The sequence below is a fragment of the Cornus florida genome, unplaced genomic scaffold (genome assembly GCF_030987335.1).
Source record: "Cornus florida cultivar Cherokee Brave unplaced genomic scaffold, ASM3098733v1 CherokeeBrave_3.0.0_Hap2_Chr05, whole genome shotgun sequence".
Lineage (NCBI taxonomy): Eukaryota > Viridiplantae > Streptophyta > Magnoliopsida > Cornales > Cornaceae > Cornus > Cornus florida.
The window spans coordinates 77,122,038-77,142,468 of NW_026775575.1; the positions used below are offsets into that span (position 1 = coordinate 77,122,038).

General features: G+C 35.0%; 2 protein-coding genes across 3 annotated transcripts in view; one reads left to right on the top strand and one right to left on the bottom strand.

Moving 5' to 3' along the window:
• Nucleotides 1-568: 568 nt before the first annotated feature.
• Nucleotides 569-3,309, bottom strand: LOC132309508 (uncharacterized). Its single transcript, XM_059807812.1, has 8 exons — nt 3,268-3,309; nt 2,802-3,185; nt 2,259-2,331; nt 1,605-1,835; nt 1,077-1,518; nt 928-940; nt 733-867; nt 569-637 (listed from the first exon to the last, which is right to left on the bottom strand). Exons 1-8 carry the CDS (start codon nt 3,307-3,309, stop codon nt 569-571), a joined length of 1,389 nt encoding a protein of 462 aa, XP_059663795.1.
• Nucleotides 3,310-10,509: 7,200 nt separating this feature from the next.
• The window catches only part of LOC132306948 (piezo-type mechanosensitive ion channel homolog), a 72,257-nt gene continuing 62,335 nt past the window's right edge, over nt 10,510-20,431 (top strand). The window contains exons 1-2 of one of the 2 annotated variants that reach the window (XM_059804558.1): nt 10,510-10,986; nt 14,796-14,876. In XM_059804558.1, coding sequence (XP_059660541.1) covers nt 10,938-10,986; nt 14,796-14,876 — 130 coding nt within the window. In that variant the 5' untranslated portion in view covers nt 10,510-10,937. The remainder of the gene's footprint in view (nt 10,987-14,795; nt 14,877-20,431) is intronic. The other variant, XM_059804556.1, reaches the window with a different exon arrangement.

Below are 20,431 nucleotides of genomic sequence, written 5' to 3' on the forward strand. Positions count from 1 at the left end.
AGTGTACTGCTTTAACTTAGAACAGAACAAGTGTTTTGTAGTGTGATGTTCTGAAATGAGAAAAAAACATGTTTGGTGTTTCAAGTTTGCTCTACCGAATCATGGAACAAAAATATGGTAGAACATGTTTGGTAATGTATATTGTTCTAAGAAATATGAGAACAAAACATGTTTGGAAGACTGAAAGTGTAACCAAAATCAGTAGAAAAATAAAATAATTAAATATGTTGGATTAAAAATGTTTTTAAACAGTTGTCCCCTACATTATTTCAATATGGAACTGAAATAAAGTTTCAATATATTATACATTTCATGAATTTTAATATATTACATACATGAGTATCAAAAATATTACAGCATTCGTCAACAGTCACAATAAAAGTTCATAAAATAAAATTAAACTTTCAATATTACATCATTTCTCAACAGCCACAATAATAAATAACAACAACATGAGCAAAAATAACAAGAATATAGTTATAGTAAGACAACAATAAGATCCATAGATAATGTAGTTTTGCCGATTTTGTTGAGCTTGCATAACAGTAACTACATCCTCCAACTCTTCCTACACATGACCACCCAGTTGCAGACGTTGGTGCATGTCATCCAACCATGTAAATGCGCGATCATGTGACTAAATTAGAAAAAAGAGTTGTACATTATTAGAATGCACCTGTAACACTAAGATGTAGTTAAAATATTCTTATTAATGCAAAGAAAATTGTATACCTCCCAAGCTGGACATCTATAGAATGAACGTCCATAATTCTTAGAAGTTCCAGCCGTATAAAGATTCATTCGACCCCTTCCACATGCACAAGGTGGCCCGTCACCCTGTATCTTATACATAACTGCATATGCAAACTATAAGACTGATCCAAAGAAGTTAATAAAAAATATAAAGTTAATCAAAATAGTTATTACAGTTATCCAAATCCTAAGAAAGAAATAAAATAAAATAGTTGTTATAGTTATTCAAATACTAACAAATGGAACAAGTATAAAGTAATTATTACAGTTATCCAAACATGGTAAACATGTAAATCCTATTTCAAGGGTGATGACTTGCATACCATATAGTATTAGCAATATAATCGCGTACAATATCCATTGGTCGCGAGCGAGACTGTGACACATTAGGCTGAACATCAACTTCATCATCTCCAAAAATTTCATCTATCATTACCTCCACAGTCACATCATTAAATATTGGATCTACATGCGCCTCCTTACTTATAAAGTTATGAAGTGTGCAGCAAGTTAAAACAATAGCAACTTGAGCTTCAAACTTATATGGGGGCATTTGTTTCAAGATGGGGAATCTCATCTTAAGCATCCCAAAACAGCGTTCAATTATATTTTGTAATGACGAGTGCCTGTGATTATAAATTTCCTCTCTACCTTGGGGTTGCCGATGAGCTCTACGGTACTCTTGGAAGTGGTACCGTTGACCCCTGTAGGAAGCCAAGAAACCCAGTTGATTGGCATACCCAAAGTCCACCAAATAATATTTCCCTGCCATTTTACAAACTATAAGGCACATTTGGAAACTATGATATTTTAAATAAGTATTGCAAAATTATTAGATGAATGACATTTACCTTTTGGAGGCATTGGGAAATGCAAATCCTCATTATTAATTGTCTCGTTCAGCATCTTAGAATCATTAGCAAACCCCTCCCATCCTGCTACGACGTACGTGAACATCATATCAAAATCACAAACAGCCATTACATTTTGTGTGGTATCCCCCTTCCTACCACGAAATGGTATCTGCTGGTCCACAGGTACGTTCGCATGGACATGAGTTCCATCAATTACCCCAACGCAACCTTTAAAAAAAGGGTGATACTTTTTTAACTTCCTTATATGGTTAGGAACTTGGGTAAAATCTGGGGTGACAATAATCTGTTTCCCTAAATCACAAATTTTTTGTAAAACTGCATGGAAGTATTTTGAAATTGTATAGGTAGAGTGTTGAAATCTTTCTACGACTATACGATTCTTTTCATTATAAGCTAAAGTAAGCAAGAATATGCCAACTTGTTCATAAACACTTACACCTGTTGAGCCTTTCAACCCTAATGATATAAGCTCCCCACACAACTTCAAAAAAATAGGGGTGGACATCTTGAAAATTTCAAAACATCTACATTCATGTCCATGCAAGATCTCCATTATATATGCTTCCCCGATTAAAAGAGAATCTCTACAAGGTCGTTTCTCGTAATGTTTCTTATAATAGTCCAACATACATGCCATTATGATGACACACTCATTCTCCTCATCACCATCATCATACAAGTCAATTATTGTCCTAATATCTATCTGTATAATACAACATTTAACAAACATTAGTAATTACAATAATCTCAAGCAAGATACCAAATAAAAAATCAAAGCAAGACAACAACTAAAATCAAAACAAGCGAAATAGTTATATTGTCATTACAATGAAACCAAATAACATATCAACGAGTGTACTTAATATTACAATCACCCAAAGTCATAGCAAAAGATAATAAGAAATAAAAACAACGCACAAAAAGTCATAATACGTACTAGTACAGTCATCCAAAGTCATAATAAAACCAACATGCCAAGTCAAATTCCATTGATCCAACCAACCCTCTTTTCATCAAGAAGGTCATTAAGAAAGAAATCCATCCAAAGTTCATCATTACGTAACATCTGGGTGACCTTAGCATATTGTTTCATATCAACGCCCTCCAACTTATTCAAAATGTAACAACATAATTTTAAATCACCCTTTGTCTTATCCAGAGAATTGACTTCACCTGCCCAGCTTCATGAACTGTTTTCATATTAGATGATGAAGAAGCGACTATGGCCCTTTCAATTCGATCTGTTTTCTCTCTACAAGCCTCACTCATTTTCTCCATGACACCATCCATTGTGGAGGCAAAACTCTCTCTCCTTGGTTTCTTACCACGAGGGTCAGGAGAAGGAGTGAACTCATGACCGCCTAACTCAGCAAAATCATCATTAAGGTCAAATGAGGCATGTGTGCCTTCATGGTGTGCGGGGGCTTGGTTGAGAATGAGTGGACTGTAGAAAGTATGGACATGTGCACCTGTAGCGTGTGTGCCTCCAAATATGGTGGTGAGCTTATCAAAATGATTGCATGGCTTCTTTCGATACTTACCATATTGGGAATTCACCTACAAATTATTAAATTACTATTAATATTAAGTTAAGTATAATTTTTTGTAAAATCAACATACATTTATTTAAAAAACTAACCTTGATCAATTTAGTCCATCTTTCATTTTCAACTATAACCATGCCGTCTCAGCATTGTATCCTACGCCTGTTTCTCCTAACAAACTCATAAAGGCTCTGTAGTCTACCCTCATGTGGTTGAATTTGCTCTTAAGTTGTTTCGGTTCATAGTTCTTGTCTGTAGGACCGTCATGCCTTTCCGTATATTCTTCCAACTATTTGGAGTAAAAGTTATGTAATTCCGATTATCAGCTTGAACTTCTTCCTCCATACAGATGATGAAAGCTTCAAGATGAGAGTCATCCCATACTAGTTTTCCATCATCGGTATTGTCTGTAAGGTCCTCTATTTCGGAGTCCACCACATTGTCAGCATTGATATCCATCTAATTACATAGTTTTAATAAAAATGTGTTAAAAGGGTCATTAGCAACTTTAATATCCTCTTAAGAAAGTACAAATACATTTACTAAGTTGTCATAATAATATGACTCATCATGAGTTCTACAACTTCAGTATCAGTAGAAGTTTAATTTAACCATAATTGAATAAATATTGATTAGCACTCAATTTCATGGTCTTATTGGTGTACTCTATATTATAATACTATGAGGATGTTTTTTGCATTAACACTTATAAATTTTCAATTGAGGCCAACGAATACCCGTCTACTATAATTTTCAATTGAGGGCAATGAATACACTTATAAAAAATTCCACTATGTTCAATAACTGCTTCCATATTGAGTTTCTTACAACTGTAATCTCCTCTAAAGTCATTAAAACCTATTTCACTAGTGTTCCAAATTAAGAGTCACTTGAAAACCCTTATGCTTATGCGGCTTAATTTCAACACGAAAACCAGCAAATCAACAATGGCATCTTGCAGACAAAGTTTCTGTGTACAATAAGGGGGAAATGGTGGAGGAAAAAAAACAAAAAGGCATGAACTTTCAAACTATATATTCCGTGAGGATTTTACAATGTACACAACATTAGAGGATGGGTTAATTTATTTGGTACAACAATTAGTGTAATATATATTTGGAGTCCTTCAGTGAGAATGCTGAGAAACTAGACAGCAATAAAAATTATAGCTACCCCAATTAAGTACACTGTTAGGTCAAGGGAAGCACACAAACATGAAAATTCGACCAAAGCCAATAAACATATATCCATATACAAAAGAGAGTATCAACCAAAATCAAGCATCATTTTAAGTGTCTGTAATCCATGTATCCATATATATACATATGTGTGCCAGTGTGTGTGTATATACACACAAATATAAATATACGCTTACACACCTGTTTGACGAAATGCCAAGTGAGAGCTACTCTTCTAACTTCTAAAGATTTTTGAAGAAATCTAAAATAGCGAGATACTCACTTGGTATCGACGATGTGAATCCGAGAGTGCAGAGAGCAGCGGCGAGGTATGGGTTCGCCGGAAAGAGTAGAGCAGAGGTGAGACAGATAGTTTGGTCTTCAGATCTGCATATACAGTTCAGCGATTTGAAGCCCGATCTTCAAACAACTAGACTTTAATTTTATACACAGCACAACGAAATGTGATGAAGAAAAAGCAGAGGAACTCACCGGTGATAGTGCAGAGAGCAGAGGCGAGGTATGGGTTCACCGGAAAGAGCAGAGGTGAGACAGAGGGTTCCTCTCTTCAGATCTGCATACATAGCTCAGCGATTTGAAGCCTGATCTTCAAACAACTAGACTTTAATTTTATACACTGCACATAAAATTAATTCTCTGAACATCACACACTTCCAGGAAGGCAGTCCTTGCCACTACCTCCAAGCCGAAGGCTAATGGAACCATGAAGTCTATTGTTCCTTTCCAGCCAAATGTACCACAGACCTGCAGCAAAAAGACTTTGCAACTGTTTTGACTTGTTATATAAATTATCCATCCAATTGAAAAGGTCCCAAGCTGTTAACACATCTTGAAATTTAATGAGATCCCAACCAAGAATTCTACCCAACCATTTCCAGAAACCTTGAGAGAAAGGGCAGGTAATAAACACATGATCTGTAGTGTCCAAACTCTTCTGACAAAGAGTGCATCTAGAAACCAAACAGACTATTCTTCTCTGCAAATTACACATGATAGGAAGTCTATCCAATAACATTAACACAGCTATTGTAGACCATCTTGGCCGAGCCTTCCCCCAACACAATTTAAACCATGGTACCACAATATCAGTATGTCTAACACAATTTCAAGCATTCTTGAAATTGAAATTCCCACCATCCCAGAGCAATTTATCCTCTCCACCTTTAATTTCCACAGTCTGCAGAAATACCTGTACTGCTACCAAGTTATCACTTTGCAAATTGTGCAAACTCCAAGCTTCATTGAATATCAGTGAACTGATCGGAGCATCCCTTTGGAGATGCATACTTCTGACCACTCTATGGCCAAATAATGAGCTAAACATCTGCCCTTTACACCACGGATCCCTGAAGAGTTTTATGTGCTGGCCATCACCAATCTCAAAATGGACTTTCTGTTGCATCACTTCCCTAACAACAATCATTGATTTCCAGATAGAGGAGCTAGTCTGCGAGGCAGTAGCATTCCAAAAAGATGTATATTGAGCATGCCTGAACTTAAACCAAGAGATCCACAACGTATCTTTGTTGTTCAAGTAATCCCAAGCTAATACACAGCGAGCCGACACTTGAATATCAGACAACTTTCTAATTCCCAAACCACCTTCTGTTTTTGGTTTAGTAACACAATCCCAATTAAGAAGATGCTTCTTCTTCACATTATCTTTGTTTCCCCAAAGGAAATCCCTGCATTGTTTCTGAATTTGGTTGATAACCACCACTGGAATATCATAAATACTGCACCAATATTGAAAAATAGGAGTAATCACAGCTCGAATAAGCTCCAATTTACCTGACAGAGAGAGAAGTTTTGTGTTCCAGCAAAAAATCTTACTTGTAACCTTATCCAACAGATCCTTACATTATGATCTTTTTAAAACAGTTAGACACAAAGGATGCCCCAAGTATTTGATCGGAAAAACATCTTCAGCGCACTTCAAAACCTGCAACAGCAAATGCTTGCTTCTCACAACCTTAGAAAACAAAACTCTGCTATTTCCCTGATTGATTTGCAGACCAGTAACAGCTTCAAATCTTTTAAAAATACCCTCAAGAACAATAGCATTTTGAACTGAAGCCTCACGAGCTAGAATCAGATCATCTGCAAAAAATATATGGCTAATAGGCTTTTGAAACTTTAACATAGATTTCAACACCACCAGAGATTTGTTATGAACAGCATCAGCAACCAAAGTTGAGAATAATTCAGTAATCAAGGTAAAAAGTAAGGGTGAAAGAGGACAGCCTTGTCTCAACCCTCTCTCTGGGTGAAAAAATCCAGCTGGAGAACCATTAATCAAAATAGAGTATCTAGATGACTTAAAAATAGCTTCAATCCAACTGATCCAAGTATCCCCAAACCCATATTTCTTTAAAGCTGTCAACAAACCATCCCAAGAGACAGAATTATAAGCTTTCCTTATGTCTATCTTCAAAGCCATTGCTGCATTCTTGGGCTTGTTGAAATCTCTCACTAATTCATGGGCTAGTATTACTGCCTCTTGGATTTTCCTGCCCTGCACAAAAGCACTCTGCTCTTTTCCCACCAAACTTGGTAATGCCATAGCTAGCCTGTTTGCCATTAATTTCGTAACAATCTTATACACCAAGTTACAAAGGGCTATAGGCCTGAAATCCCCTAACTTTACAGCGTCTCCCACCTTTGGAATCAAAGTAATGAAAGAGCAATTAACCCCCAAAGGCATAATTTTAGACACAAAAAAGTGTTGAACAGCTGCAAACACATCTTTATCAATCATAGTCCAAAAAGTTTGATAGAACCTAGCAGGGAAACCATCAGGTCCTGGTGCCTTGTTTGGATTGAAACTCATCACCACCTCCTTTACTTCTTCATACGTAATAGGCCCTTCTAGCATAGCCTGATCAGTGCAATTCAGAGTATGTCGAGAAGTTATATCACACACCACATCAGAAGACTTATTTGAGAACAATTTTGTGTAATACTCCACAAACCAATCACTAATAACCTTTTGGTCAGTTGAGACCACCCCTTCCTCATTCCCAATTTTGAGTATAACATTGAAATTTCTATATTGTTTCAGCTTCTGGTGAAAATAGGAAGTACACCTATCATTATCCCTCAACCAAGTAAGTCTTGATTTCTGAGTTAGAAGGATTCTTGGTCTGCAAGAGTAGCATCATAATCTTCTTTGGCCTATTGTTCTTCATCAGATGGATTTTGCAGTAGCTTGTCCTGAACTGATTCTAGCTTCAAAGTAGACTTAAGGACTTTATCACCAACATCCCCAAAAATATTATTATTCCACCCTTTAATAGCTTTTTTCACATTCCTAAGTTTATTTAAGAGTCTATGCATTGGAGAGCCATCCACCTCAATATTCCAAGCTTGTTGAATCACTGGAAGCACTGCCTTCTTAACACACCACAATTTTAACATCTTAAAAGGTTTTGGTCCTGAGGCAAAAATGCTTGATACCAAAATTAACACACTATAATGGTCAGAGGATTTTGCCATTGTATAGGAGAATTTAGTGCCAGGAAATTTGTCCATCCAACCATCATTCAGGAAGACTCTATCCAGTTTCTATTTTCTTCAAAAATAAAATTATTATTTTATTATTTAAAATCATGATTTTGATTTTAAAGATGTGAAATAAAAACACAAAATAAAACAATTACCAAAAAACCTTGTGTAAAATTTTAGTGACAAATTTTAAAAATAAGGGAATGGAAAAAGAATAAGAAGCGACAAAAAAAATAATAAATTTTTTTTAAAAAATAAATTCAGTTACCCTATGTGTTTTCTTTATTTGTTGTTTTTCGATATGATCGGATCATATCAGAGTTCGTAGAGATCAACTACTCACCTATGAGTATCAGGTATTGTCTGTTAAACAAAAATACACACAAGCTCCCTTTCGAAAAGGAGGGTTTGTATTTGGTAGATGGAAAAAAATATTGTTAGGAGGAAAAAAACGTGAAAACTAATAAAATAAGAAGAAGATAAAAATTAATAAGAGAATATGAAAAAGTTTTATCTGTTGTTACAATTATTGATTAGATATATATTCAATAATTAATAAATAATATGATGATTGAGGAGATGAGAAGAAAAAAGGCAGATGAAGGATAGAAATTAGTAGTTTTAACGGAAGTGGAATGAAAAATTTAGAATGGCTTATTTTTTTTGAACTCAGGTATAATAATATAAGATAATAAAAATTTTAGGAAGTCTAATAATAAAAAAGAATTACGGAGTATAATTTTTAGAGCCGCTTGCAATTATTTATAAATTTTATTTTATTTTTGAAGAGAAATCGAATAAGAGGAAAGGGTAAGAAGCAAGAAAGAAAAAAAAAAAAAAATAGAAGGAATATTTTTGTAAATTATTACACATAAATTTTAAAAAATAAAGTTAATGGGCCAGAGTGGCCCATGTTTGAGCCGGTCCCTCCACTAACAACGGTTAAATTGGTACTTTATCAGCAAGCTTTTAATAGTTTTATTAGTGGGGCTTGGCGCTCCACTACTATGTAAGATGAGCTATCATTTTTTTATTTTTAAATAAATAAAATTACAAACGAGTCCTTAAATACAACATAATGTTTTATTCTTACAATTTTTGATACCATAATTGTCCTTCTCTATTAAGGTTAGAATTTTTTGTGCTAAAATGAAAATTCTTTCAACTTCTTTTTCACGTTTCCTCTGCCTCCTTTATATATCTGCCCAAATCTAATGGTGAATTTTATATTTTTGGTTAGAAAAATGATATAATTGACAACTATAAAAAAAACTCCGACTAAAATTTAACTCGAACACAATTTTTTCCATAATGTGACCATCTTAAAATCTTTCCAACTTGAGCACGATTCTTTTCATAACCACATTATCTTAAAATTTCATCTTATACATAATTTTTTCCATTTTTTTTAAGAAAAACAAACTCTTTCCATATATATATATATATATATTTTCATTTTCAAAAAATGGGTTTTCATATATCTGGAATCTATTGGAATGCTTCTTTGAGATTTCTATAAAAATTAATTTCTACAAAATATAAAACATAAATTTCATTTGAAGTTTTTAATATTAACAAAAATAATGATTGAAGAACCTAAATTCTTAGTTTATTGATTTGTTTGAGCTTTCTTTCATAGTTATTGTTTTGTCAAATCTTCTAATGTTACTTTCTTTTAGAGTTTTTTGTTTTTGTTTTTACTGTTTTAGTAAGTAAATAGTTATTTTTGTTAATTTATTTTTGGAGAGTTTTTGTTTTAGAATGCATCTTATTTATATTTTAGTTTTAAATTACCTACTTTTACTCTGCCACATTGAAGTATCATTTTTGTATTTATTGGGCTAAATAACACAACTCTTTTGATTATACTTTCTTCTTCGGAATGTATGAAAATATTATTTCTTTTTGCATAATCAATCTATCAAATATTTTTTTACCACTAGATTTTATCCATTGGGATGCTATGTCAAGGATAAAGAGGAGAAATAAATTGTTGTTAAATAGAAGTGAAAAAATTTAGGATTCAATATCATGACTTGAGAAAGTATCAATCATCACTTAGGATAGTCCTCACTTAGGATAATAAATTGTATGTGATGAGAATTGAAGGTATTTGAGTTGGAAACAAATCTATGGATAGTGTCACAACAAACACATAAATTTGAAAATGAAAGTTCAAGCTTAGCTTTAACGTCAAATTCTAAATTTTAGAAAAAAAGTTGATAAATTAAAATTATAAAAAAGGTAACAATAAGTTGTCAAATCCAAACTTAACTTTGATAAATTGAAATTATAAAAAAGGTAAAAATAAGTTGTCAAATTTTAATCAATTGGAAGAATCAATGAGGGTAATTACAATATTAAAAACATACCGAGTAAGAACGAAAAATGACGTAATGTAAAGACTATTTTGTAATTTCATTTTTGAAAAGAAAGAGGTAGATAGCCTTATTAGGCTATTAGTGGAGGGACGGACAATATTAATTCCCTTATTAATATTATATTGTTTATAATTTTTGAACTTTCAATGGCTTTGTGCATATGAAGTCCTGTAATTTACAGTTACAATTCTTCTATACGTAAATGTGTGTGTGTGTGTATATATATATATATATATATGCTGTTATCGTTTTGGCAAAAGACCATATTACTTATAAAGCCGAACTTTTTCTTTTTGGTCACTCAACAAATCAACAAGAATCCTAAATTATCGAAATAAACCCTACTATTATTACCTCCATTCTTTCCAAATCAGGATATGCACAGTTGTTTGACTATGTAGTTCGGACTGGTAGCTAAACAGATAATCATTGTTTTTCACCGTGAATTTAGAAAACCTCCATCGACAGATTTCTGAAGAAACAGGGGAAAAGAAAGGACTCATCGGTTTTTCTTTTGCTTTTCATATTTTTTGATCGAACCTATAGTCATTGGAGGGAAATTTGGATAATTTTTAATATGGGTTTTCGTCATGTTCTTGGAAATTGAAAACCCATCAACGGATCTCGGGATTCGAGACAGAAGTGTTGGAATTGAAGTGAATTTTGACGAGAAAGGCTGATATGGGAGATTTTCTTGGCGGGTTCGTGTTGCCTCTACTGCTTTTAACAGGTATGCAGAGAAATTATAAATCTGTTGAGATTTTCACCATCCTTATCTGAATTAGTGTAAATTAACTACTTATCAAAAAAAAAAAAAAAATAAAGGTGTAAATTAACTGCTGTTGTATGGAAATTTGATCTTTATCACATGTTTTAGCATTGCATTTGCAAAATGAGTGTGTCCTGTAATTGTATTTTTCCTTGGGATAAAGAAGAAATTGCTGCCTGCCCTTTTGATTCTGGAGCAATTTTTATGAGATTTAAAATAACAAACTATAAGTTGGATTAAGACTAATTTTGAAGTTGGGGAGAATGTTATTTACTGTTTGCGTATTCGAGCTCTTAACTTGAATATTGTAGAGTTCTTCCCTGAAGTACATTGAACATAGAATTGGTGTTCTCTGGGTGGTTAGTGTCTCAACATAGTCTGGTGTTCTCTGGTGGTTAGTGTCTGTGTTAGCAGTTAATTAGAGAGTATCTACTGGGACATACTCCTTTATGGCTTGTCTGAAAGAAATTTTGGCTAAAAGGTAGAACTTAGAAGTACTATCTGAAGGCCTAACTTCAGGCTGTAAAAACCTGGTTTAATAATTAGATTGACTTGGATTGAGAAGCTAACATGTTGGCCTTTTAGCTTTCTCCCCTAATACTTGTATTGTCAATTATTTTCCTGGAGGAAACCAAAGAGACAATAGTAATCCACCGAAGCGACAACAGTAATCCATGTAAGAAGCCATTCTAGAGGGATGATAGTGTTTGTAAAAGGTACATCTGTCTCTTTAATTGAGGTGGCTTTGGAAAGATGAGCACCTGACTAGCTTTGTTTGAAAAAAATAAGTTGTTAATTAATTTAAAAAAATGTACCACCAAGCCCTTGGCCTAGGTGGTATGACCTCCCCCTCGAAAGGGGAGGTCGAGGGTTCAAGTGCCAACTGGAAAAATGGGTGTATGTTTGCTTACTTACCAACCAAAAAGGAAAAAAGAAGAAAAAATGAGTTAGTTTTCCTACACTGTTGTTCAATTTGATGGGACTCTGTGACAAACTTGTTTAGGGATCTGATTGTTCATTTCATGTGTCATTTTTTTGGGTTATTATTAAACAAATTCCAAACTTTGTAGATTTAAAGAATCAAAGAAAAAATAACATTCTGTTAAATTCAATTTAGTTTCATGACTTATTTGATAAAGCTCATTTATGAATTTAATCCAAGCCCATCATCTGTGTATTTAAATTCAACACCACTGCTAATTTTTTATTGAAGAGATGCAAAATGGAGTAGTGTAGAATATATTCTGCTTGGGACAGATATAGAAATTTATGTGAGGGGGCAATAGTAGGGCTTTTTTGTAATTTAAGGAGAGGGGGAGCAACATTAAAATTTGATAGGTACGTAATTAAAAAAACATAAAAATATTTATGTATATAAAAAAAAAATTCAGTGGGGCAATTGCCCCCACTGACTGTTGAATAGATCCATCCCTGATCAAAATTCAATAAGGGCATTTTGTCTAAAATTGGCACTTTTTAGCTGTAATCCATGCATGTGGAACTATTTAGTTTTACTCGTATATATTTTTTTCTTAGTGGTTTGACTGATTCCAAAATTGGTTAACGGGTTTTTAGCAGGAAAACTTTTTCTGCAGAGTTTTGATATTCATTTACGTAGGAGTTAAAACTCAAAAAAAAAAAAAGATCTCGAGAATTCAGAAGATAGAAAACTGTTCTCAAACTCAAAGAAGTACAAAAGGTTGTTCTCTAAAAACAGTCATTTCTTCGACTGAGTTTTTAGAAAGTATCAACCAAACAAATTTTTGTACTGTTGTCTGATTTTCAATTATTTGAAAACAGAAAATTGGTCTTTAGAAAACTGAACCAAACAGGTCCATTATGTCATTCACTTTTACCTAAGGATGGCCAGTCAATATTTTTGTCTTAAATTCATAGGGACAAAAAATTACATTTTCAGTTCCCTTTTTTTTCAAGTACTAACATCAATGATTGTTAAAAAAAGTATGTAAATATGAAAGCTCATTTATACGCAGGGATCTGTCTCAATATTGTTATCCTTCTTGTTATTATACATTTCTCACATACAGCTGCAAAACAACTACCTTGTCAAAACCTCATTATGTTAGCTCTCTGGTATGAGCTATATCTATAAATTTATTTGTTACATCGAGTGGCCTATTTGCTTATTTCTTTTACAAATTCTATACAAAGGAAATGTGTTATGCACATATTTATAAATATATATTTATTTGTATAAGTATGTGAATGATCGTGCTTTGTAACGAAAAAGAAAAAAATGGTGTTGTGATTACTTGCTTCCCTTGTGATTCTTATGCATTTTTTATGAGATTTAAAGTGATGCATTGGATATATAAGACTGTTTTGGAAGTTGAGGAGAATGTTAGTTACCGTGTGCATATCTGAGCAATGAACTAGAATGTTGAGAGTTCTTCCCCAGAGTACTTTAACATAGTCTGGGTGTTCTCTAGGTGGATTTTAGTGTTTCTTTAAGCAGTTAATAGAGTATTCACCGGGAATATTCCTTTATGGCTTGTGTCAAGATCTTTTGGCTGAAAGGTAGAAGTACATTTGAAGACCTAGCTTCAAGCTGTAAAAACCTGGTTTAATAAATAGTTTAACTTGGATAATTAAATACTATGTAGGCCTTCTAGTTTTTTCCCCTCATACTAGTGTTGTCAATTCTGTTCCTTGAGGAAACCGAAGAGATAATAGTAATACATGTGAGAAGCCCTTCTAGTAACTTATGGCGTTCTAATGTTGGGGATGGTTAGTGTTTGTCAAAAGGTACATCAGTCTCTTTAATTAAGGCAGCTTTGGGAAGATGACAAAGAGGCAATTATGTTAATTAATTTAAAAAATGAATTAGTTTCCTGGGAGCATTGTACACGTTAATGGACTCTGACAAACTCTTTTAGGAATATGATTTACCAGTTGATGTGTTAATTTTAATTCCAAAACTTTGTAGATTTAAGGAACCAATTAATAACATTCTTTTAAATTCAATTAAATGTCATGCCTTATTTGATGAAGGTCATTTATGAATGAAGTCCAAAACCCATTGTCTGTCAGCTTTTATTCAACCCCGCTGCTAATTTCTGATTGAGTAGATGCAAAATTGACTATGGTATAGAATATATTTTGTCTAGGACAATGTGGATGTAACTTGTCTGGAGAACTATCCCTTCTATGACCACAACTCAATAAGGGCATTTTGTCTAAATAATGGTACTTCTGAGCAGTAATCCATGGATGTGAACTATTGAGACTAGGATAATTTTTTTTGGATAGTTTTGATTTTCATTTGTCCAGTATTATAGCAGTACCTTTTGGAACTTTTGATTGTCAGAAATCAATGTCAGCCACTTTTTCTGTGCATGTCAACATTGTTGTCTCAAATTCTTAGGGACACAAAACTACATAGACACTTCTCTCTCTCTCTCTCTCTCCAAGTAGTAATGTCAGTGATTGTTAAATGTAAATAGGAAGCTCATTTGTGCGCAGAGATTTGTCTCAAAACTGTTACTTTCTTGATATTATACAGCTCTCACATATAGCCGCAGAACAGCTACCTTGTCAAAACTTCATTATGTTTAGTTTCAGTATGAGCTATGTCTATAAATTTCTTTTTTACATCTAGCGCTCTCTTCACCAATGTCCTTTAGAGTTTAGACATTTGATACAAAATCAATGCAATATAGATATATATTTAAATATTTAGTTACATTTTTATCATTCTTTTTAACTGGAATAATAATTGTTTTTACCTCTTCCACCCTTCCTTCTTGCAGCTGCTTTACTGAACTGGAGTTTGATATCTCTTGTTGATTTGGTAGCTTTTCTTCTCATTAGATTCACAGCACCAAAAAGAGGTAAGCTTCTTATGCACACCCACCTTTTCTGGTTCGGTCTTTATCATTATTACATTTCCCCTACTTTTAAATATACTTGCATAAGTTCAGAAGAATATCTGCATCTTTTACTCTTATTGAACTTAGGGTTTCTAGAATAAGAAAACACAGCTATTGGAAATTTTGTGAGTAAGAGTGCTTCCCTTCTCCTCTCACGTATGTGTATATATATACAATTGCTATTACAATGAAATGACCATATTTCCCTTTAGTAAAATACCTAATATTCTAACACTCCCCCTTAAGCTGGTGAGTATATATTATATAGTCCCAGCTTGGAACAAATAAACCTCAACCTATTATGACTCAAAGCCTTAGTAAACATATCAGCGAGTTGATCTTCAGATTTCACAAATGGGGTTGAGATATTCCCACTCAATATCTTATCTCGAATAAAATGACAGTCAACTTCAATGTGCTTGGTTCTCTCAAGAAACACTGGATTGGATGCAATATGAAGATTTGCTTGGTTATCACAAAATAACGGAAGAGGAGTTTTGACTGTTAAGCCAAGTTCCTCAAGGAAATGTTGTAACCATGTTAACTCACTAGAAGTATGGGCCATTGCCCTATACTCAGCTTCAGCACTATATCGTGCTATGACTGTCTGCTTCTTACTTTTCCATGTAACTAGATTACCTCCTACGAAAGTACAATAACCTGTAGTGGATCTCCTAACTGAGGGAGAACCAGCCCAATCAACACCTGTAAAACCTTCCACTCTAAGGTGTCCATTTGATCTATACAACAACCCAAGACGCGGAGCTTGCTTGAGATATCGAATAATCCAAAGAACAACACTCCAATGTGATACCCTGGGAGCTGCCATGAATTGACTCACATCACTGACAACATATGAGATATCTGGCCAAGTAATAGTAGGATAGATTAACTTCCCAACCAGTCGACGGTATCTACCAAGATCATCAAATAGATCTCCATCATCAAATACAAGTTTATGATTCTGATTCATAGGAGCATCAACCAGACGACCACCTAATAAACCTGTTTCCTCCAACAAGTCTAGAACATATTTCCTCTGAGACACACTAATACCTTGCTTAGATCGAGGAACTTCAATTCCTAAGAAATATCTTAGTGTGCCTAAGTCTTTAGTATGGAACCATTGTTGCAAAAATTGTTTTAGTTTGGCAATACCCTCTGCGTCATTCCTAGTGATAACAATGTTATCCACGTATACAACAAGAAATATAAAACCTGCCTTAGTACGCTGATGAAATACTGAGTGACTTGTCTGGCATCGGTGAAGCCCAAACTTTAATGCCGCCTCAGAGAATTTGCCAAACCACGCTCTTGGTGATTGTTCCAAACCATACAAAGCCATCTTTAAACGACAAACACTATGACGATACTCCCCCTGAGCAACTAACCTAGGTGGTTGCTCCATATAGACCACTTCAACTAAGTCACCATGTAGCACAACATTTTTAACATCTAACTGAAATAGAGGCCAATTAAGATTAGCAACTAGCGAAATAAAAACACGAACAGATGAAATCTTAGCAACCGGAGCAAACGTCTCATCATAATCAACTCCATATGTTTGTGTATAACCTCTGGCAACCAGACACGCTTTTAAGCGCTCAACAAGACCATCCGAAAGATAATTCACTGTAAACATCCACCGACAACCAACAGGTTTAACATTAGGGGGCAAAGGAACAAGATCCCACGTTTCATTGTGCTGTAAGGTATCAATTTCCTCCTTCATAGCTTTCCTCCAGCCCGAATTAGACAGAGTAGCCTGCACAGTCTTAGGAACAAATATAGAAGACAATCGAGATGAAAAGCACGAGAAAGATGGCGATAAAGAATTATAGGAGACATAATTGGAAACGGGATGTTGAGTAACACAAGATCGAGTACCTTTAGGAAGTGCAATAGGCAAAGAGTCAGACATAGCAGGTATGGGATCCAAAGATTTTGAAGAAGATGGTTGAGGCATGGCGGCAGGTGTCTTCAATCTCTGTTTGTAAACCTTTAATGGAGTAGTAGACGAAGGAGGAATCGGAAGAGGAATATCAGGTACAAACAGCTCACAAGTGATATCAAGAGGATAAGTAGGATCGGAAAAATATGGAGTAGACTCGCAAAAGGTGACATCAGCACTAATAAAGTATCGTTGATAAGTAGGACTATAGCAACGATAACCTTTTCGGAAGCGAGAGTAACCAAGAAAGACACACTTTGTGGCACGTGGATTAAGTTTATCGAAACCAGGACCAAGATTTTGGGCGTAACAGACACATCCGAAAACTCTAGGAGGCACAGAAAATGAAGGAGAATTAGGAAATAAAACAGAATGGGGAGATTTACCATGCAACACGGAGGACGGCATACGATTAATGAGATGGCATGCAGTAAGAACATCATCACTCCAAAAAACGTTTAGGAACACGCATCTGAAACAGAAGAGCACGAGTCACTTCCAATACATAGCGATTTTTATGCTCTACGACACCATTTTGTTGAGGAGTGTAAGCTCATGATGTCTGATGGATTATACCTTTATTACTAAGATATGCATCAAAGGGACCTGATAGATATTCTTTAGCATTATCAGAGCTTAAAATCCGAATAGAGCTACCAAATTGAGTTTTGATTTCTTTTCGAAATGTTTGAAAAATTGAAAATAACGCAGAGCGATCTTTCATTAAGAACAACCAAGTCAAGCGAGAATAATCATCCACAAATGTCACAAAATAATGAAATTTATTGATTGAAAAATGCTTTATTGAACCCCATACATCTGAATGAACTGAATGAACTAAATGAAAGGACTAGAGACACGATTATCAACCCTAGACTTGAACGGCACACGATGGTGTTTACTAAGTTGACAAGCTTCACATGACGACGACTGCAAATAACCAAGACTAGGAACTTGATGCTGCAAAACTGAAAGTGATGGGTGTCCAAGACGACAATGCCACTGGAATGGAGACAGAGAAGACTGCTGTAACAGAAGACTCAAAATTGAAATAATATAGGCTACCAGCTTCATGCCCCATACCAATCTTCTTCTTCGTCTTGAGATCCTGAAAAATACAGCAATTAGGATAAAATGTAACTGAACACTGGAGTGATTTAGTAAGCTTGCTATTAGAGATCAAGCTAAAGGGAAATTGAGGGACATATAAAACACATGAAAGAGACAAGGAAAAACTTAGTGGAGTGGTCCCCAAACCTGAAACCATAGTAGATGAACCATTAGCAAGTCAGATAAAAGATGAGAACATCCAGTCATATGATCAGATGCTCCTGAATCAATGACCCAAGGATTATGACTGGAGGACAATAGACACGTAGGTGCAGTAGGTGCAATACCTGACTGGGCAAAATTAACCTTGGACGATGGAACAGAAGCCCTCTGTTGAGACAAAAGCTGAGCATACTCATCACGTGGAACACTAATCATATCTGGCGCGGTAACTGGGTGAGAACCAGAAGATGGAGCAGATGAAGCAGGAACATCCTCCTTAGAAGACCCTTGATTTGCATAGCTGGATGGTGGTCTACCATGGAGATCCCAACAATAATTCACAGTATGATTAGTCACGCCATAATGAGTACGCTGTTGTGATTCTCTACCACGTCCTCCCTGTGAATCACGGCCACCACGGGCAGAGTGCCCCCCACGACCACCAAGAGAAACATTGGGCCCACTCTGTGAGACTGTTAAAGCAGACCGTTCACCACGCTGATCACTACTCATCTTTGATATACCACTAGACAGTGTGGCTTGCTATAGCCGGGAAAAAACTTCAGCAAGAGAAGGAAGTGTTGGACTGCCCAAAATTTGGACATGAACAGGCTCATATGTGGATGACAAACCAGTAAGAAATTGAACAACATTTTGGTCCTGGCATTGTTGCTGCATTTTTTGAACATCAGCTGTGATAGGCTGGTACATATTCAACTCCTCACAAACACCCATGACTTTCGAATAATAAGCTTCTAAACTCTGGTTTCCCTGTTCAAGACTGAAGTACTCCTTACACAACTCATATACATGAGTAACATTACCTGCCCCAGTATATAATTGCTGCAACTGCTCCCATATTTCCTTGGCAGTATCTAAGTAAAGCAATCTGGAACTGATTTGGGGTTCAATACTAGATAACATCAACGAGATGATCTGAGCATTCTCTTTTTCCCATGCACTGAAGGAAGAATCAGATTCTTTCGGTTTATCTCCAACCAAATGGTTGCCAAGACCCTTGCCCTTAAGAAAGATGGCAACAGATTTGGCCCATAAAATATAGTTCTTACCATTAAGCTTAATGGAAGTCATGGGAGAATTGAAGGAAGCAGTAGAGAAGAAAATAAATCTACATTGGATGCCATACCGTATTAAGCCAAGGGAATGAGAGCTGAATAGCTTGGACTTGAACTGGTGCCAGGAAAGAAAAAGAAAACTTTCAAAGAGGGGCTGCTGCAACAGATCAAAACGTGTCTGAAAAAAAAAACACAGTTCTTCCACTTGGGTTGGCCCAATTACATCGCAACTTGAACGATGGTGACGACGGGCTGTGATGATGATGATGTTGGCAATAACGACGACTACCAGTGATGATTGTGACAACAATTCGATTCACGACACAAAGACTTTCAATCTTAGCCGCTAGCGGGATCAATCACATCTCTGCTTTGATACCATATTGAATTTAGGGTTTCCAGAATAAGAAAACACAGCTATTGGGAATTTTGTGAGCAAGAGTACTTCCCTTCTCCTCTCACGTATGTGTATATGTATACAGTTGCTATTACAATGAAATGACCATATTGACCTTTAGTAAAATACCTAATATTCTAACAACTCTCATCCTCTTGATTAATGCTGAATTTTGAAGAGAAGTTCTATCTGAGTTCTCCATGTCATACTTTCCCCAGGTATTTGGTGTGTTATCATGTATTTGGTGGATCCATGTTCATTATTGATTGTATGCCTATTCTTGTAGAAAGAAAAAGAAAAATATGCAGTTTATGGCTGGACATGGGGGATCTCTTTCTCTACAAATATTTCCCTATTAGACTATATTCAGTTGTTATCTTACTGGTTAATTTTTCCCAGTAATAGGATCTCTCTTTAATAAGGCATAGGAATTATACAGCACAAAATTATTCGTATGGTAATTGAGAATGAATAGTTGCCATATCACTGGGCGATATCATGACAAGGAGGTGATCTAATAATATATTGAATTTTTATTGGACGTGGATGTGGTGGTCATATCGTGGTACATGTACTTCGACTGGAGGCATGAACTCATTCCTTACATCGTCTGATCTTGTATTATGCTCCCATAGACTTTTGTTTTTGCTGATTCCAATGTTGTTGTTTTCTTTATTTATTCATTTATGGAAAGTAAAGGTTTTTATCTTAAGTTGATATGGTTTTAGATATTCCTTTCTAACTTTTTTGATATTAGTAATAAAGTGTTCCATTCTATCCTTCTACTTACTGGATAATTATCCACTTAAGCTATAAATGT